We start from the raw sequence: 18,690 nt of genomic DNA on the forward strand, positions 1-18,690 counted from the left end.
ATGCACTGCCTGTCTGAGATACTGGCTCTGCTCTGCCTCCACCAAGGAGACCTCGGGAAAGGCTGGTTGCAAGCCTCAAGACCTCCACAGCCGTGGGCGCTACTGGCGGCCCAAGACCAGAGCTCTGCTCAGCTTCCAGGACCCCAGCCCACGGCCTGTGGGCTAGTGCAGAGCCCAGCTCACTGGATGACACTGGGGATGTCTCTGTTCCTGTTCTGGCCTCGGTCTGCCCATCCGTGTATCGTGGCCACAACCCCAAGTTTCTTCCCTAACTCTATCCCCAGGCTCACCCTGAGACTGTCTTCCCCACTCCCTTCCTAGGCACAGTGGATGCAGCCAGGACAAACAAGACTAACGTCCAGAGTCGAATAGAACCAGAGTACCACGTTTCAGTCTGTCTCTGCTTATTTAGGGCTCACAAAAGGCCCAGTCCCTACCATACTCTTCTTCCTCATCCAAGCTTTAACCGCAAGGAAGTCTTGAATCTAACCTGCTGTGGCCCTTCCGCGCCAACTTCCCACTGCGCCTTCCGTTCGTGTTTGCCGTGCGCTAGGCCAACTCAAAAACATCCCTCACTCTCTGGGTGGAAGGACTAAGATTCCCTCAGGCTCCACACCCAACGCGTGTGAGGTGACACTGCACCCAGGGGAGGGCTAGCGTTTGCGAGCTGAGCCCGGTTCCTCGAAGAGATAAATAACGGAGGGCGGCGCCCAAGAATCCGGGGTCCAGACGAGAGGAGCTGCTTAGAATGGGAGAGACCTTCGGTGGAGAATTAGGTCTTGTAAAAAACAGGGCTGGGAATCGAACGGAGGGAGCGGATTGGTCACTGGAATTTGGAGGGGGCGGGGATAGGGCGCAGAGACTGGAAGGAGGCGGGGATAGAATGCGGGGATTGGAAAGTGCTAAAACCAGGGGCTTGAACACCCGGCAAAACGCACACGAGACAGAAATCGAGGTTCCCGGTTGTGGGGAGAACTGGGGGTGGGGCAGGAGTTCCAAGGACCCGTGGACAAAGTCGTGCGCTCCGCACTGGAACTGGACATGCAAACGGGAGGTTTGGGGCCGGCACTCTAAATCGGGGTAAGGGGGACCGCCAGGCGGGCTTGGGCCCCGACATCCGGTCGGCGGACCCCTGACTCAGAGTGGTAAGTAGCCTCCTGTGGGGGTTGCAGGCCTGGATCCTGCCTGAGCTGGGCGTCCGAGCCTTTTCATCACCTGTCCTCGACGCTCGCCTCGGCTCCCAGCCTCAGCATCCCCGCTGCGACGCATGCGCAGTAGGGTTCTTCCGTCTCCATCCCCTCCGGTCCCGGCCGGGGGAAGGGACGCTGGGCCACCCCAGGCGGATGAATTTATAGACAGCCCCCCTCCACCCTCGCCTGGGACTGGGAAGCGGAAATGAGATGGACAATGCCAGCATCCGGCAGGTGTTCCTTTGACATGGGGCTAGGCAAAGGTTTTTTTCTCGACACCCCGAAACCCACCCTGGAACGGTTTCCTGCCCCCATCTCCGAATTTTGAGAGTCCTTTATATGGGGGGGGTCCTATATGTTTTTTTTTATATGGGGGGGAGGGGAACCCTGGTTGTGTAGTGGTGAGGAGCTATGGCTGCTAACCAAAATGTTGGCAGTTCAAATCTACCAAGCGCTTCTTGGAAACCGTGTGGGGCAGCTCTACTCTGTCCTGTAGGGTCGCTATGAGCCGGAATGGACTCGACCGCAGTGGTTTTTTTTTTTTGTTTGTTTTGTCTCGTGTTGTTTACATGGGCGGTGGAGCGGGGGGGGCACTGCTCCCGCGCCTTGCTCCCAGGAGAGCAGCACAAGCTGTTAACGCGAGTTAATCCTCCACTTCTCTCTCCGTTCACAGGTCCCCCCAGCTGACGTCCCCGCCTAACCCCCCACAAACCAGAGTCTCCAGCCAGGAGCCTCAAGACCTCTCAGCACCTGAGGGGGTGCTGGGTGAGCTGGGGTCCTAGATTCCTGGGTCTACGGGAGGAGGAGGAGCCAGGGGCCTGAACTTCTGGGTCAGAGGGTGGAGGGGGCTGGGATCCCCGACTCCTGGGACTGAGGGAGGAGGGGGCCAGGCCCAGACTTCTGGGTCAGAGGGAGGAGGGGCCTGGGAGCACGGACTCCTGGGTTTGAAGGAGGGGAGCCTGGGGTCCTGGACTCCCGGGTCTGAGGAAGGAGGGCGCTGGAGCCCAGGATCTTGGGTTTGAGGGAGGAGGGAACTTGCGTCCCACACTCCTGGGCCTGAACGAGGAAGGAACCCGGGCCTGGTGAATGACCCTGTCCTCCTCCCTGAGCTCCAGCGTGACATGGCTGAAGCACATCAGGCCGTGGGCTTCCGACTATCGCTGACCTCGGACGGGGCGGAAATGGATCTCAGTGCGCCGATGTTGCAGGAGATCTACCTCTCCGGACTACGCTCGTGGAAAAGGCGCCTCTCCCGTTTCTGGGTGAGCCTTCCAGGAACCCATTTACCTGCCCCTGGGATCCCCGACCTCATCTCCAGGGAACCCCTATTCACCTCTTGCACCCACTTCCAGTACCCCCACCCACCTCCCCCATCCCACCCACCTCCCCCACCCCACCCCCACAATTTCCAAAACTCAACCCCCCTCCATGGCAGAGCTCTCGCCCTTTCATTTCCAGGATCTAGAACTAGATGCTCCCCGTTCCAGAACTTCTTTGCTCCCCTTGATCTGGTCAAGGTCTTTGGTAACCCACACCCCAATCCCATAGACCCTTCTTTTCCCCTCGTCCTTGCCCCATGGGCCTGAGAACCTCTTCTCCCTCTCCAGTGTGCCCTGTGCCCTCCCTCTAGTTCCCAGATGTCTGGGCCCTGCACTCTGCCATCACCAAAAACCCTGCTGCCCCAGCTCTGGAAATGCCAGCTTCAGCCCCTTGCCCCTCCTTCTGAATGGCCATGCCCAGTGTCAACCCAGAACCCCTGTCTCGCTCTCCCAGGGCCTCCAATTCTAGAACTCTGGTACAATCTTCTAGATTTAGAGTCTCCCTGCTCCCCACGTCCTCCGTATGTGAACAAACTGAGATCCTGAGCCACTGTGAGCTGAGTTTGAATACTGGCTCCACCACTGCCTAGCCATGTGACCTTGGGCAAGTGCCCCACTCTGATCTTCAATTTCCCCACATGGGTGATGATTAAAAAAAAAAAGTTGCTATAGACTCTATCTCATGGCAACAGTGCACACTGGGTTATCGAGGCTCGGTGTATACTGGGTGCTCAAGAAATATTTGAGAATGGCATGGAGTAGGTGCTTGGAGGGGGAGGAAATGATTGAACGGGTGCCCTTCCTCCCTGCAGAACAACTTTCTTACTGGTGTGTACCCTGCCAACCCCCTCAGCTGGCTTTTTCTCTTCGGTGCAATCCAGCTCGCCTGGTTCCTCCAGCTGGATCCTTCCCTTGGACTCATGGAGAAGATAAAAGAGTTGCTGCCAGACTGGTGAGGTCTCCACCTCACCCCATTAACCTCCCCAACCCCCTCCCTCCTCCCAATAAGTTTCTCTGTCAGTATGGTGGGCCTGGTAAAGAAAAGTAACCTCTGAGGATTTGGGTCAGATCAATAAAGGTAGAGCGTCAAAAAAAAGGAGGTTACTTCCTCTCTTCTCTCTGCACTTTTTTCCTTCCCGACTGCCTCTTGCTAAGATATGGTTATCTGCACTGAAAAAGAAGTATGAGCTCTACCTGTCCAGTTATGTGGTCTTAGGCAAGAGACTTCACCACTCTCAGTGTCAGTCTTTTCATCTGTCAAATGGGGCTAAATAATAATTGCTTCTTAGGGTGGTTGGAAGGTTTTTTAGGGTGGTTGGAAGAATTAAACAAAATCATGCATGTGGAATATTTCAGAACAGTACCAGGAGCCCTGGTGACACAGTGGTTAAGCACCTGGCTGCTAACCAAAAGGTGGTTCAAACCCACCAGCTGCTCTGTGGGAGAAAGGTGTGGCAGTCTGCTTCCGTAAAGATTTACAGCCTTGGGAACCGTACGGGGTAGTTCTACTCTGTCCTATAGGGTTGCTATGAATCAGAATTGACTCGATGGCAAAGGGGGGTTTGGTTTGGTTTTGCAAAGAATTTACTAAACACTTTGTCTGGCCCTACTCCAAAAAGTTCTGGCTCAGTAGGTCTGGGGTGGGGCCTGGGAATTTGCATTCCCACAAGTTCCCAGGTGTTGCTGATGCTGCTGGTCCAGGGGCCACACTTTAAGACCCATGGTCTTACAGTTTTCCTGGGAGGACAAAGTGACCCCTCCTTATCAATTGAAATAATACCCATTGTTGTCAAGTCCATTCCAACTCATGGCAACCACATGTGTTATAGAACTGCTCCATAGGGTTTTCTTGGCTGTGATCTTAATGGAAACGGGTTGCCAGGCTTTTCTTCCACAGTACTGCTGGCTTGGTTTGAACCACCAATCTTTGGGTTAGTAGTCCAGCACAAACCATTTGTACCACCCAGAGACCTTCAATGGAAACAATGGCTTCCACTTATTAAGCCCCTACCAAGTTCCATGGGAAGTGGTATTAGGAGATGGGGTCCCCACAATCCTGGGAGAGCAGGGGGATCACACCTACTTTACAAATGAGGAAACTTCTCTGGCGGATAGCAGTTCCATAGTAAGATCTGTCTCCATCAACCAAATGACCAGGGCCATGGAGCATTAGGAAATGCTGGGGCCGGAAGGGCTGGCGGGAGGGAGGTTCTGAGGCCAGGAGACCCAGGCCCAGCCTCTCTCTCTCTCTCCCTCCAGGGGTGGGCAGCACCATGGGCTTCGAGGGGCCCTGGCAGCTGCACTGTTCGCCTCCTGTCTGTGGGGAGCCCTGATCTTCACACTTCATGTGGCCCTGAGGCTGCTTCTGTCCTACCACGGCTGGCTCCTTGAGCCCCATGGTGCCATGTCCTCACCCACCAAGACCTGGCTGGTATGTGGGGGCAGAGCCCACTCAGGCCCTCCAGGGATCCACCTCTGTCCTCTCTCTGGATCTCTGTCCCCCCTTCTCTCTGGGTCTCTGTCCCCCCTTCTCTCTGGGTCTCTGTCCCCCCTTCTCTCTGGGTCTCTGGCCCCCCTTCTCTCTGGGTCTCTGGCCCCCCTTCTCTCTGGGTCTCTGGCCCCCTCTCTCTGGGTCTCTGGCCCCCTCTCTCTCTGGGTCTCTGGCCCCTCTCTTTGGATGTCTGTTAACATCTCACCCACGTCCCTGGGTGTGTCTCCTCTCTTTGTGTTTCTCTCACCTCCCCCCAATCTTTCCTTCTCTGTTTGGGTCTCTGTCCCCCACACCTAACCTGGTCTCTGGACCGTTCCCTTTGAGTCTCTGTTCCATTCTCTCTGCGGGTTTCCCCCCCAGTCTTAGGGCCCCGTGCGGGGATCAATGACTCTAGATTTGAGGACCCCAGACCTTTCCCTCCAGGCCCTGGTTCGCATCTTCTCCGGCCGCCACCCAATGCTCTTCAGTTACCAGTGCTCCCTGCCTCGCCAGCCCGTGCCCTCCGTGCAGGAGACCGTGCGCAAGGTGGGCCTGGCACCCGGGGTGGGGGCGGGAGGCAGCAGGGGTGGGCCGGGGCGTGACCTGCTCTTCTCTGCCCTCCCCCTTCAGTACTTGGAGTCCGTCCGGCCGGTCCTCTCTGACGAGGACTTCAACTGGATGGCGGGCCTAGCGCAGGAATTCCTGAGACTGCAAGCGTCGCTACTGCAGTGGTACCTGCAGCTCAAGTCTTGGTGGGCGTCCAATTACGTGAGTCCACGCCTAGGCCTGCTGCCCCGCCCCCCACCAATAAGGCTAAGGTTCTGATCCGGCCTCCTAACGAAGTCTAGTCTATGCCAGCCCAGGACACGCCCACAACCAGGTCCCCCACGCTCCAATATTGCCAGTTCTGTCCCCCCATGACACGCCCACAATTCTGCCCCTGCTCAGGTGCTCCAATATTGTCCCCGCCTTGCTAACCCACAACCCAGGCCCCGCCACCACAACTTGCCCGCCACACGGGCCCCACCCTATGTGACACACACACAACACAGGCCCTGCTGCCACGACATACCCACAGTTTAGCCCCTCCCCGATGACATGCCCACAACCCAGGCCCCCCAATTACATGCCCGTAACCCAGGCTCTGACCCCACAACACGCCCACAATTCAGCCACGCCCACATGCTCCAGTATTCTGAGTCCTGCCCTTATGACAGGGAGGTCTGGTGGCTCAGTGGTTAAAGCACTCAGCTGCCAACTGAAAGGTCAGAGGTTCGAACCCACCAGCCTCTCCCAGGAGAAAGATTTGGCAATCTGTTTTCATGAAGATTTACAGCCTTGGAAACCCTATGGGGCATTTTTACTCTGTCCTATAGGGCCGCTACGAGTCGGAATGGACTCCATCGCTGTGGGTTTGGTTTGGGTTGGCCCTTATGACTTGCGCACAAACCCACGCTCCTATATTCTGAGCCCCGCCCATGTCCCAGCATTCCAAACCCCACCCCCCATCGTCCAATGTTCTGAGTTCCGCCCCCTGACTCTCCAGTGCCCCCATGTTTCTACAGTCTGAGTCCCTCTCTTGGATGCTCCAATATTCTGAGCCCCCTCCGTATTTCAATATCTAAGCCCTCCCGTCATCTGATCCACCCTCCAGGACTCGCCCACATCCATGGCCCTGCCCACCACGTTCTGCAATGTTTTAAACCGGAATCCCAGGACCCGTCAACATTTCGGCCCCTCGTCTGGCTTGTCAAAAAGCCAAGGCCCGCCCCAAATCGTTCTTGCTTGCTTCCGTCTCTGCTGAAGCTGAAGGACACCGTCACCCTTGGGCTTCTATTCTGAGTTCAGTAGCTAGGTCCTTGATGGTGCCTAGGGAAAACAGGCACTGAGAGAGGCAGGGCTTCTCCTAAATCAGGGCTTTTGGGTCTGTCCATATACCCCCTCTTCCACCTGCACACTGTTTCTCCTGTTATTAACATGCATTCATGTTGCGCTTTTGTTGTAATTGATGAACCAGTATTGATACATTAACCAGGGTCCATAGTTGACAATGGGGTTCACTCTTTGTGTTATACAGTCCTGTGTGTTTTGATATGTGCTTAATGTCATGTGTCAGAATGTTGGAGCATGGGGGCAGGGCATGAGTTGTGGGTATATCGTGGGGGTGGGGCTTGGGTTATGGGCAGGACTCAGCGTATTGGAGCATGTGGGGATGTCATACAGTCAGGACCCGGGTTCTGCATTACAGTACGGGCAGTCCCTGGGTTAGGAACGTCCGATTTATGGACAACTGGTACTTAAGAATGGACTGCCATAAAGCCCATTTTTTAAAACTTTGAGGTAAATACATGCAATGGCTCATAATAACAAATGCATGCATGTGCTACTTTGTGATGCTCATGAAAACATTGTGGAGTTTGGTGGTGTTTAAGTGTTTTATATGCATAGAAAGGTAAAATATATACTATATACTAAGACAAACATTTGACTAACTGACATTAGATAAAAACCGTATGTACCTGTTCTGACTTACCTACAAATTGGACTTACAGACAGACTCATTGGTAACCCAGCAGCTGCCTGTATCATGCAGAATAGTTTCACTGCCCTAAAAATGCCCTGTGCTCCACATATTCATTCTTCCCCATCCCCCTGAACCCCTGGCAACCACTGATCTTACTGTCTCTATTGTTGTTGTTAGCTGCCATCGAGTCACCCCTGACTCATGGTAACTCCATGCACAACGGAACAAAACTCTACCTGGTCCTGCATCGCCCCCATGATTCTTTGCCGATCAGACCCTTGTGATCCATAGGGTTTTCGCTGGCTGATTTTCAGTAGATTGCCAGAAATTCCTTCCTAGTCCACTGTAATCCAGAGGCCTTGCCTATAACTTTGTCTTTTCCAGAATGTCATATAGTTGGAACCATACGGTAGGTAGCCTTTCAGACTGGTATATTATTTTTTTAATCTCAAATGGGATCAACTTGCACATTGTGTTCTGTGCCTAGCTTTCTTCATTGTGATAAATAGGTAACAAAACATTTGCCATTTCGACAGTCTTCACACGTACAGTTCAGTGACATTGTGTTCATCATCATGTTGTTCAACAGTACCCTTATCTGATCCAAGATTATACCATCACCCTTAACAGAAGCTCAGTGTCCCCTAGGCATTGAGTCCCTCCCCGCCCCCCACCCCAGCTTTCCTCCTTCAACAGTAATATTGTGTTCCTCATTCTGTACGTCTAGGTGGGTTAAAGAAACCCTGGTGGCATAGTGGTCAAAAGCTATGGCTGCTAACAACAACAACAAAAAAAGGCCAGCAGTTCGAATCCACCAGGCGTTCCTTGGAAACCCTAATGGGGCAGTTCTACTCTGTCCTATAGCATCGCTATGAGTTGGAATCAACTCGACGGCAACGGGTTAGGTGGGTTAAGGGATGATCGGCTGGAAGCAGAAAGGTCGGCGGTTCTAACCCACCCAGTGGCTCCATGGGAAAAAGAGCTGGCCATCTGTTCCAGTAAAGATTACAGCCTGGGAAAATCTATGGGGCAGTTCTACTCTGTTGAAATCGACTCGACAGCAACTCACAATAACAGCAACAACATCTAGATGTTCCTCGTTCTTTTTAGCAGCTGCCGTGTATTCCATAGCATAGGTGTAGCTGGATTTAACTAACCCATCACCTATCCATTCATGAACTTCTGGAATAATAACCAGTTACTGATCATGGCGTCTTTTTTGGGGCTCGCCCCTTGTGCTTCCCGCCTTCCGCCACCAGGAGGAGCCTCCCCACCCTAGCCCTGTCCCAGCCCTGTGTCTCCCCACCCCACCCTCAGGTCAGTGACTGGTGGGAAGAATTCGTGTACCTGCGCTCCCGAAACTCGCTGATGACCAACAGCAACTATTACCTGATGGTGAGAAGCGGGGTAGGGGCTGGGGAAGGGGTGGGGCTCCTCATTAGTGCCCCAGGCCTGGGGTCCGGGGGTCTGGGCAGAACATGGGGTTTATGGTTAGTGATCTGAATCTGGGACTACAGCTTGGGATTCACCGTCCTGCCTTCTGTTGGGGTCAGGGACCAGCCTCACCCCAGACGTTTCCTTGTCTCCTCTGCTGACCCCCAGGACTTCCTATATGTCACGCCCACTCCGCTGCAGGCCGCTCGTGCTGGGAATGCTGTCCACGCTCTGCTTCTGTACCGCCATCGCCTGACCCGCCAGGAGATCCCACCTGTAAGTGGGGGCGCCGTGGTCTGGGGTGGGGCCACGTGGGTCCTGGGAGCGGCTCACTAGCCCACGTCTTCCGCAGACTTTGCTGATGGAGATGCGCCCCCTGTGCTCTGCTCAGTACGAGAAAATATTCAACACCACCCGCGTTCCGGGGGTCCAAAAAGGTGAGAGCCCCTCCCCCCAGCCCTGCTTCCCCATTGATAAAGGCTGAACAATGACTCTGCTACCTGGGTTCAAATCCCAGCTCCATCATTTCCTAGCTGTGTGACCTTGGACAAATTATTATCCTCTCTGAGCCTCAGTTTTCCTTCTTTCTAAAATGGGATAGTTGTTCCTGGATGACACAATTGATGAAGCACTCAGCTACTACCTGAAAGGCAGTTTGAACCCACCCAGAGGTACCTCAGAAGAAAGGTCTGGTGATCTTTTTCTGAAAAATGACCCCTTGAGAACTCTATGGAACACAGTTACACATGGGGTCGCCATGAGTTGGGATCAACTCAACGGCAAATTTTGTTTTTAATTGTTGTAAAAATGTAGTTCACACAACTTTTGCCAATTCAACATTTGTCACTTGTATGATTCAGTGAAACCAATTACATTAATCGTGTTGTGCACCATCACCAACATCCATTGCTATATTTTCCATCCCCATAAACAAAGACTCATAAACATCCTCATAAACAAAGATTTCCTGTTTCCCCTTCCTTCCCGCCCTTGGTAACCACTGTTCGACTCTGACCTCTCTACATTTGCTTATTCTAAGTGTTTCTGCAACTAGTTTTTAAAATGGGATAATAACATACATAGAGTTGTGAGGATTAAATGAATGTTTAGAACATAAACCTGGCACATAAGCCTGTTGCTATGGAGTGGGTTCTGACTCACAGGGACCCTACAGGACAGGGTAGAACTGCCCCATAGGGTTTCCAAGGCTGTAAATCTTTAGGGAAGCAGACTGCCATAGATCTTTCTCCCACAGAGCTGCTGGTGGATTCTAACTGCCGACATTAGCAGCTGAGCACTTAACCACAGCGCCACCAGGGCTTCTTCACATAGGAAGTGCCTAATATATGCTTGTTATTCTTATAATGTATCTGGCCTTCCCGCCTCCACGCTTCTGCTGGTGCCCCCCAGACCACATCCACCACCTCTGTGACAGCCGACACGTGGCTGTCTTCCACCGGGGCCGATTCTTCCGCGTGGGAACCCACTCCGGAAATGGCCTGCTTTCCCCTCGGGCCCTGGAGCAGCAGTTCCAGCGGATCCTGGACGACCCCTCCCCCTCCTGCCCCCATGAGGAACACCTGCCGGCCCTGACCGCAGCGCCCAGGTGAGGGTCAGAGAGCAGGGGCTTCCAGAGACGCCAGCAGGCGTGAGGGGCTGCGGAGGGCAGGTTTGGGGTGAGGCCGGGTCGAGAGCCAGGCTGGGCTCAGGCAGGTCCCCCGGCAGGGACACGTGGGCCCAGCTACGGAGGTCTTTGAAGATGCAGGCTGCGGAGGCCCTGGAGGCAGTGGAAGGGGCTGCTTTCTTTGTGTCGCTGGACTCTGAGCCTGCAGGGCTCACCAAGGAAGACCCAGCAGCTTCACTGGACGCCTATGCTCACGCCCTGCTGGCTGGCCCAGGTCATGACCGGTGAGTCCCCTAGAGACTTGGACCCCACCCAGACCTGGGGCCCCCAGACCTGGTATCAGACCTAGGACCCCAGACCCAAAGACTTGACACCTGGGGACTCCGGGGTCAGGAAAACCACACCTCAGACCTAGGGACCTCTGCCCTGAACAACCCTTTATCTGAGACCCCAGGCCCATAACCCCAGACTCAGGGACCCCAAACAGAAGACAGCCAAACTCTTGACCCCAGACCTGGGACCTCCAGACCCAGAGACACCTAGATCTGGGACCCCAAACTCAGGACCCCAGATGCATGGACCCTAGGTGCAAGAACTCCAGATCTAGGACCCCCAGGCTCAAGGAACTCCTAGACCTGGAACTCTGTAGACTTATAACCCAGGCCGAGGGACCCGAGATATAAGGGCTACCAAACCCCAGACCTGAGACCCCCACCTCCTGAGAACTCCTAGACCTGGACCTCAGATCCATAACCCAGACCCAGGACAAGGAGCTAGTCCAAGTGCGAGGACCACCAAATTCCAGATCTAGGACTGCCCCCCACCCCAGGCCCCAGAGAGCCCTTAGACCTTGGACTCCCAGACCCTGGACCCCTAGACCCAGGACCCCAGACTCAGAACTGCAGACACTGAGTCCCTGGACCTCAGGGCAGGTATTCCCAGGCCCAAGCACCCCAAACCCAGGACCCCAGACCTAGAACCCCCATACATAGAGATCCTCAGATAACTTCCTAAATGCCCACCAGACATCCTCTGTTTTTCTATGCTCCCCAGGGAGTTCCCCTAACTTCCCGGCATCCTCCACAAACCCAAGGCCATCCTTGACCCTTCCTCAGCAAGTTCCCAAATATCCCCAAATCCTAGACACAACTCAGAGACATTCCAGAACCACCTTCTAGAGATCCCCTAGTCCCCCTAGTGAGGCTCATACCAGGACCTGAGCCCCGATTTTCAGACCTTGCCACCCTGAACCTCCCCTCAGGCCCCACAGAGAACACCCCAGGTTCCACCCTCCAGGCCCCCGCTTCTTGGTGACCCCTCTTAACTCTCCCCCACAGCTGGTTTGACAAATCCTTCACCTTAATTGTCTTCTCCAACGGGAAGCTGGGCCTCAGCGTGGAGCACTCATGGGCCGACTGCCCCATCTCAGGACACATGTGGGAGGTAGGGGACCCCACCCCCAGTCCCAAAGACCTTCCTCTCCAGGGCCTTAGGCTCAGAGGAGAAACTGAGGCTCAGAGAGAGAGAGACCAGCCCAGGGTCCTCCAGCAAAGAAGGGGGTCTGGGATGATGACCTTCCTTTGATGATTGGGAAAATGGGGGCTCAGCAAAGGGTAGTGATTTGCCCAGAGTCACCCTTACAACTTCCTTTTTTTTTTTTTTTAACAATATTTTATTGTGTTTTTGTTAAAAGTTTACAGAGTAGATTAGGTTCCCATTTTTATAATGTCTATAAAAATTGTTCCGTGACATTAGTTACATTTTTCACATTTTGTCAACATTCTCTTTAACTGTGTTTTGGTTGTTCCCTTATCCTGATAACTTTCTATGGGAAGAAATGCAAAGCTGCCAGATTTTTTAAAATTGTGAAAATATATGTAACAAAACATTTGCTATTTTAACCGTTTTTATTTGTACAATTCAGTGACCTTAATTACATTCATTTTGTTGTGTAGCCATTACCACTATCTGTTTCCAAATTTTTTCATTAGCCTTAACAGAGACTTGGAGTCACTGGGTGGCGCAGAAGGTTAAGCACTCAACTACTAGCCAAAAGGTTGATGGTTCAAACCCCCTCCCCCCCGCCCAGATGCCTTGGAAGACAAGCCTGGCTATCTGCTTGCTAGAGGTCCCAGCCTTGACAACCCTATGGAGCAGTTCTACTCTGCACACACAGGGTCACCAGGAGTTGGAACTGACTCGACAGCAGCAAATAACAATGAGATTCAGTCCCGCTAAGCAGTAACCCCTACCTGCCCCTGGTAACCACTAATGAAGTTTGATCTCTAGGCATTTGCCTTTTTTAGATATTTCATGTAAGTGGGAAGTGACAATATTTGTCCCTTTGTGACTTATTTCACTTGATGTTTTCATGGTTCCTCCGTGTCGTAGCGTGTATCAGAACTTCATTTCTCTTTAGAGCTGGATACTATTCCATTGTATGTATGGACCACATTTTGTTTGTCCATTCATCTGTTGATGGTCATTTAGGTTTTTTCCACCTTTTGGCTAGTTTGGCAATGAACACTAGTGTACAAGTATCTGTTTGTGTTCCTGCTTACAGATCTTTTGGGTGTATTCCTAGGATTATAGAATAATTCTGCCAGGTCATAGGGTAATTCTGTTTAACTTTTTGAGGAACTACCAAACTGTTTCCACAGCAGCTGCACTGTTTTACATTGCTACCAGCCAGGGGTGGACTAACCACTAAGCAAGTTACGCACGGGCTTAGTTGTGTTTACTCACTAATCTGTAGTGCACAATTTCACATGGGTTTCACTACAGATTAGTAAGTAAGCACAAGTAAACTCGTGCATACCTTGCTTATTGGGTAATCTGTCCCTTCTACCAGCAATGGAGAGGGTTTCAGTTCCTCCACGTCCTCACCGACACTTGTTGGTTTCCGTTTTTCTGATCATATCCATTCTAGTGGGAGTGAAATGGTATCTCATTGTGGTTTTGATTTGGAATTTTCTGCCAATATATTTTTAAATGGGGATATTAATCCCTTTTCCTAGGGTTTGAGAATTAAGTGGAAATATGAATAGAGTGTGCTGGCCAGGAGCAGGTGGTTGATCAGAGTGAATTTAAAAAATTGAACAACCAGTAAGGCATGGGTACCACTGAATCAGAATGGATGCTGGTGCCCTGGAGGTCGATGCTATGCTGGCTGTACCCCTTCAGTCCCAGGATCATGGGGTGGTCTCTGGGAGGGCTGGTGCAGCCAGGTAATGGGTCTTTATCTACCAGTCAGAAGTACAGGGTCATGGTGATGTTGCTGGCTAAGTAGGTAACAGTTGAGTATTAGTCCTGCTGTCAATGACCGTGAACCTGAGAACCCGTCTGTGAACACCAGAGTTTTCTTGTTTCTCAGGGACCGGCCCCCTTCCCCTAAAGGGAGTTATGAAAAGAGGACCCTGGTTAGATGTCCCCTGGTCCAGAGGGAGGAAGGAACTCTGACCACCTCCATTTGTACACAGTTCACTCTGGCCACAGAATGCTTTCAGCTGGGCTACTCAGCAGATGGCCACTGCAAGGGACATCCTGACCCCACACTGCCCCAGCCCCAGCGGCTGTACTGGGATCTTCCAGACAAGGTGAGGCCAGGTCTCTGGGTCTCTCCTCCATGTCTCATAAATCCTAGCCTCGACTTCAAATTCATCCCCATCCCCAATCTTAACCTCAAAATTAGCCCCATTCCTAACACCAACCTCATTCCCAAACCCACACCCACTCCCAACCCAACCCAAACCCAGCCTCAATCCAGCCTCATCCTTAAGCCCAATTCCATCCTTAACCCTAGCCCTAACCCTGTTCTCACCTTCATCCTCATCCTCAACCTCTTTCCCAAATCCGTCTCCATGCCCAATCTCAAACTGAACCCCAGTCCTATCCCAACCCCAACCACAACCCCATTCCCATCCAAATTCATCTCTATCCCAAATCCCATCCCCAACACTATACCTAAATTCAGTCTTATCTGCCACCCAACCTCATCCAACCCCCAGCTGCAACTCAATCTCCATGCCTAACCCTATTCCCAGTCCCACCCCAGCTCCATTTCCAAGATCATATCAATCCCATCTCCAACCCCATTCCCAAACCCACTTCAACTGTAGCCCATTCCTAGTCCCATTCTGATATTCATTGCCATCCCTATCACCATTCACATCTTTAACCCAGTCCTTCTGTTCCATCCCCTTCTTTGTCCCTGCTTCTGAATTCCACCCCAACTCTAACTCCATCCCAGTCTCCACTTCCAGCCCTATTCCCAGCTGTAACCCTACCCTCACCCACAATTCTGTCCTCCCTCCTTCTCCGGTAGATCCATCCATCCATCTCTCTAGCCCTGAGGGGAGCCAAGACTTTGTCTGGGAACATCGACTGCCACATCTTCCCCTTCTCCCACTTTGGCAAAAGCTTCATCAAACGCTGCTATCTCTCTCCAGACAGCTTCATTCAGATGGCCTTGCAGCTGGCCCACTTCCGGGTCAGTGTGGTTCCCCAGTCCCCTCTTCGGACCTCAATTCCCCTGGACCCCCAAGACCTGCCTCTGCAGCTCCCTAACCAACATCCAATGACTTCTCTTGGTGGTTGCCACTTTGGGCTGCCATCTTGCTTCTCTCTCCCAACCACACACTCCTGGGCGGGAGGAGGCTGGAGCTCTAGATGGAGGTGGCTTACATCTATGAAGACTTCCTGAGCCCCGCTGATATATTTCTGTCCTCCTCATCCCCCAGGACAGGGGTCAATTCTGCCAGACTTACGAGTCGGCCATGACTCGCTTGTTCTTGGAAGGTCGGACAGAGACAGTGCGGTCTTGTACGAGGGAGGCTTGCAACTTTGTGAAAGCCATGGAGGATGATGAGAAGACGGTGGGTGCGGGCCTCTCTGGAGGCTTCAGTCATTTCCATTTATTCACTTATACATTTGCAAGGTTTATGGAGCACTTATTGACTGCCAGGCCCATGATGGGCACTAGCAACACCAGGATGAACCTCAAGGAGCTTGCTGCCTTTGAGGGGAGACAGATAGTTCAGTATAGTGTGATATGGACTTTAGTGGAGGAAGCGTAGGGCATGAGAGTCCCTGGATGGGGCAAATGGTTAGTGCATTCAGCTGCTAACAGAAAGATTGGAGGTTTGAGTCCACCTAAAGATGCCTCGGAAGAAAGACCTGGTGATCTACTAGAAATCAGCCATTGAAAATCCCATGGAGCACAGTTCTACTCTGACACACATAGGGTTGCCGTGAGTTGGAATCAACTCGACGGCAACTGGTTTTTATACAGCATGTGGTGGGGGGCACTGAAGAAGGAGTCGTTTCCACAGTGCAGCACTCTTTGATTACTAAGCCTCTACGTGAGCTCCTGGAGCCCTGGTGGCACGGTGGTTAAGTGTTTGGCAGCTAACCAAAAGGTCGGCAGTTCGAATCCACCAGCCACTCCTTGGAAACCCTATGGGGCAGTTCTACTCTGTCCTATGTGGTCCCTGTGAGTCAGAATCGACTCAAACGGCAACAGGTTTAGTTTGGGTTTGGATGTGACCTCTTTTTGCACCATTCCTCATGTCCTCTATAATCTCTCTGCTCAGAACCACCCCCCCTCAGGACCTTAATCCCTCCCCTTCAGGCACCTCTGCTCTTTCTCCCCCTCCCTATGAGGTATTGTGGCTCAGTGGAAGAAGTTTAGGCCTTGGGGTCTGACAGGCCTGGGGACCCACCCCCAATTCTATCTCACTGTGTGGCCCTGAGAAAATTAGCTTCCTTTCTCTGGGCCTCACTTTCCCCTCTGTCCAGTGGGGTCCACATCCCTTGCAGGGATGTTGCATGAGGCTGGGTTAAGGACAGGTGTGAGACAGGCCCCGGCAGCCAACTTCCTGTCTCTCCATGACCTGTGACCTCCTTGCCAACCCCAGGACCCGGAGTGCCTCGCCCTGTTCCGCGTGGCGGTGGACAAGCACCAGGCCCTGCTGAAGGCAGCCATGAGTGGGCAGGGGGTCGACCGGCACCTCTTCGCACTGTACATCGTGTCCCGGTTCCTCCACCTGCAGTCGCCTTTCCTGGCCCAGGTTGGAGTGTGGGAAAGAGTCAGAGAGGGAAGCTAGGAGGCTGGGGAGAAGGGAGGGGCTTCCAGGGAGGCGTTGGCAGAGGAAAGGTTTAAGGAAAAGGGAGCAAGAGAAGGGAAAGGGAAAGGGGCGTGGTCAGGGAAGAAGGGCGCGGTCAGGGAGGAGGGGCGAAAGAGAGCAGATTTAGGAGAAATTACCAGAGGCAGAGGAGGTGGTCAGAAAGGAGGAGCAGTTCCTGGTATGGGGCTGAGCCAAATGAGGGCAGGCATGTGGGTTCATCTCTCTTTCATTCACAAGTGCCCTTCTCTTGTCCCTCAGGTTCACTCAGAGCAGTGGCAGCTGGCTACCAGCCAGATCCCTGTTCAGCAAATGCATCTGTTTGACATCCACAATTATCCCGACTATGTTTCCTCTGGGGGTGGATTCGGGCCTGTGAGTGGAGCTGGGGCCCTGGAACCTGAGTCTGAGGAAGGAAGGGGCTGGGGCCCAGACGCCCAGGTTCCAGGGAGGAGGGGTTGGGTGCCCAGACTCCTGGATCTAAGGGAGGAGGTGGCTAGGGGTCTGGACTCCTGGGTCTTGGGATAGAAGAGGGCTGGGGGCCTGGACTCCGGCATTGTGGGGGGGAGGTGGCACAGAAGGCTATATTGTTTCTGTTACTCTTTCCCACTCCAGGCTGATGACCATGGTTATGGTGTTTCTTATATCTTCATGGGGGATAACATGATCACCTTCCACATCTCCAGCAAAAAATCAAGCACAAAAACGGTGAGATAAACTTGGACATAAACTTCCACCCTTCTCTGTCAGACCCAGGAGTCAGGGACACCCTACCCTCTTGTTCATCAGCCCTCAAGAGTCCCTCTCCCAGCTTCTCCTGGACCTGATATGTTTCTTCTTCCAGGACTCCCATCAGCTGGGGCAGCACATTGAGGATGCGTTGTTGGATGTGGCCTCCCTGTTCCAGGCTGGGCAGGGTCTTAGGTGCAGGCGCAGAGGGTTAGAGGGGAAGGACTCAGGGCACAAGTGTGACTCCCTCTCCATCCAGACTCAGAGCTCCAGGGCACCTACAACATCCACCAACTTCTGACCCCTTCTACCAGGGAGCTGGTCTCTCTCAGGAACCAGGGTGAGGATCTACAGCTGGGCTGGTTCAGGACAGGGGCAGCCTGTTTGGAAATCCCACATCTGGGCCAATAAAGATGTGTGAGCTGCATGTGTGATGTTTGCTATTATCTTGGGCTGTGTGGGGGTGGGAAAGGTGAGGATCGAGGTAGGGGAGAAAAGTTGTCATCCACCTCCAGGCCCAAATTCATTACTAGTTATAATCACAAATTCAATCAAAACTCCCCAGTACCTGCCCAGTTCATTCCATTCCCAACTCCAATCACACCAAACCCAACCATCCAAGGCCATTCCCAACCAAACAAATCCATAAGCTCTCATTAGACCAATTCCTGCTGCCCCATCCCCAACCAATCTCTAAATCTAAAGATCCAACACCAAGCCACCCACCCCAACTGACCCTCACCCTAAATGAATCCACTTGGATTCTTATTACTCAACCCCAGCCATTTCAACCTCCACCTCAATGATGGATTCAGCTCTCATGACTACCCTAACCACTTCTATGATTCCACTCAACTCCGTGATACCGCACCCCACTACACCAAACAACATAACCTCAATTAGAACTCTACACAAAAATCCAACCCCAAACCCCATTTTTGACAAATAGTGACCCCATGTGACAGAGTGGAACTGCCCCATATGGCTTTCTAGTCTGTAATCTTCACTGAAGCAAATTGCCAGGTCTTTCTCCCATGGAATCTCTGGGTGGGTTTGAACTACCAAACTTTCAGTTAGCACCCAAGCATTTAACTGTTGTGCCACCAGGGCTTCTTATCTCCATCATAACCCAAACTCTTACCTAACCCATAGTTAAGAATTGTAAGCACCACACTCCCAACCACACCCCTACTCTACCCTTAATCTACCCCCACTACCATGACAACACCCACCAGCCCAACAGCAGTAATACATACCAACACCAACATGATTTAACCA

The 18,690-nt window shown here is 52.7% G+C and overlaps 1 protein-coding gene across 3 annotated transcripts; it reads left to right on the top strand.

Annotated features, from left to right (window-relative positions):
- Positions 1-909: 909 nt before the first annotated feature.
- On the top strand, positions 910-17,833 carry CPT1C (carnitine palmitoyltransferase 1C). Of its 3 annotated transcripts, none has more exons than XM_049901627.1 (20): positions 910-1,145; positions 1,864-1,955; positions 2,306-2,452; positions 3,322-3,461; positions 4,769-4,940; positions 5,424-5,525; positions 5,610-5,747; positions 8,821-8,898; positions 9,106-9,213; positions 9,290-9,374; positions 10,348-10,543; positions 10,663-10,845; positions 11,899-12,004; positions 14,041-14,157; positions 14,886-15,050; positions 15,301-15,435; positions 16,477-16,629; positions 16,945-17,058; positions 17,299-17,391; positions 17,528-17,833. In XM_049901627.1, exons 3-20 carry the CDS (start codon positions 2,312-2,314, stop codon positions 17,711-17,713), a joined length of 2,412 nt encoding a protein of 803 aa, XP_049757584.1. In that variant the 5' UTR covers positions 910-1,145; positions 1,864-1,955; positions 2,306-2,311; the 3' UTR covers positions 17,714-17,833. The 3 variants fall into 3 exon arrangements, with proteins under 3 accessions (XP_049757584.1, XP_049757585.1, XP_049757586.1); XM_049901628.1 differs by having other exon boundaries at positions 9,139-9,213; XM_049901629.1 differs by lacking the exon at positions 14,886-15,050.
- Positions 17,834-18,690: the final 857 nt, after the last annotated feature.

The sequence above is a fragment of the Elephas maximus genome, chromosome 11, assembly GCF_024166365.1.
Source record: "Elephas maximus indicus isolate mEleMax1 chromosome 11, mEleMax1 primary haplotype, whole genome shotgun sequence".
Lineage (NCBI taxonomy): Eukaryota > Metazoa > Chordata > Mammalia > Proboscidea > Elephantidae > Elephas > Elephas maximus.

What these genes read in the sequence shown, in the direction of transcription:
- CPT1C (XM_049901627.1), top strand. Translation starts at nt 2,312, where the DNA reads ATGGCTGAAGCACATCAGGCCGTGGGCTTCCGACTATCGCTGACCTCG. An exon ending in CACCCACCAAGACCTGGCTG is followed by an intron (nt 4,941 to 5,423) that starts GTATGTGGGGGC and finishes CTTTCCCTCCAG; the next exon opens with GCCCTGGTTCGCATCTTCTC. An exon ending in AAAAATCAAGCACAAAAACG is followed by an intron (nt 17,392 to 17,527) that starts GTGAGATAAACT and finishes TTCTTCTTCCAG; the next exon opens with GACTCCCATCAGCTGGGGCA.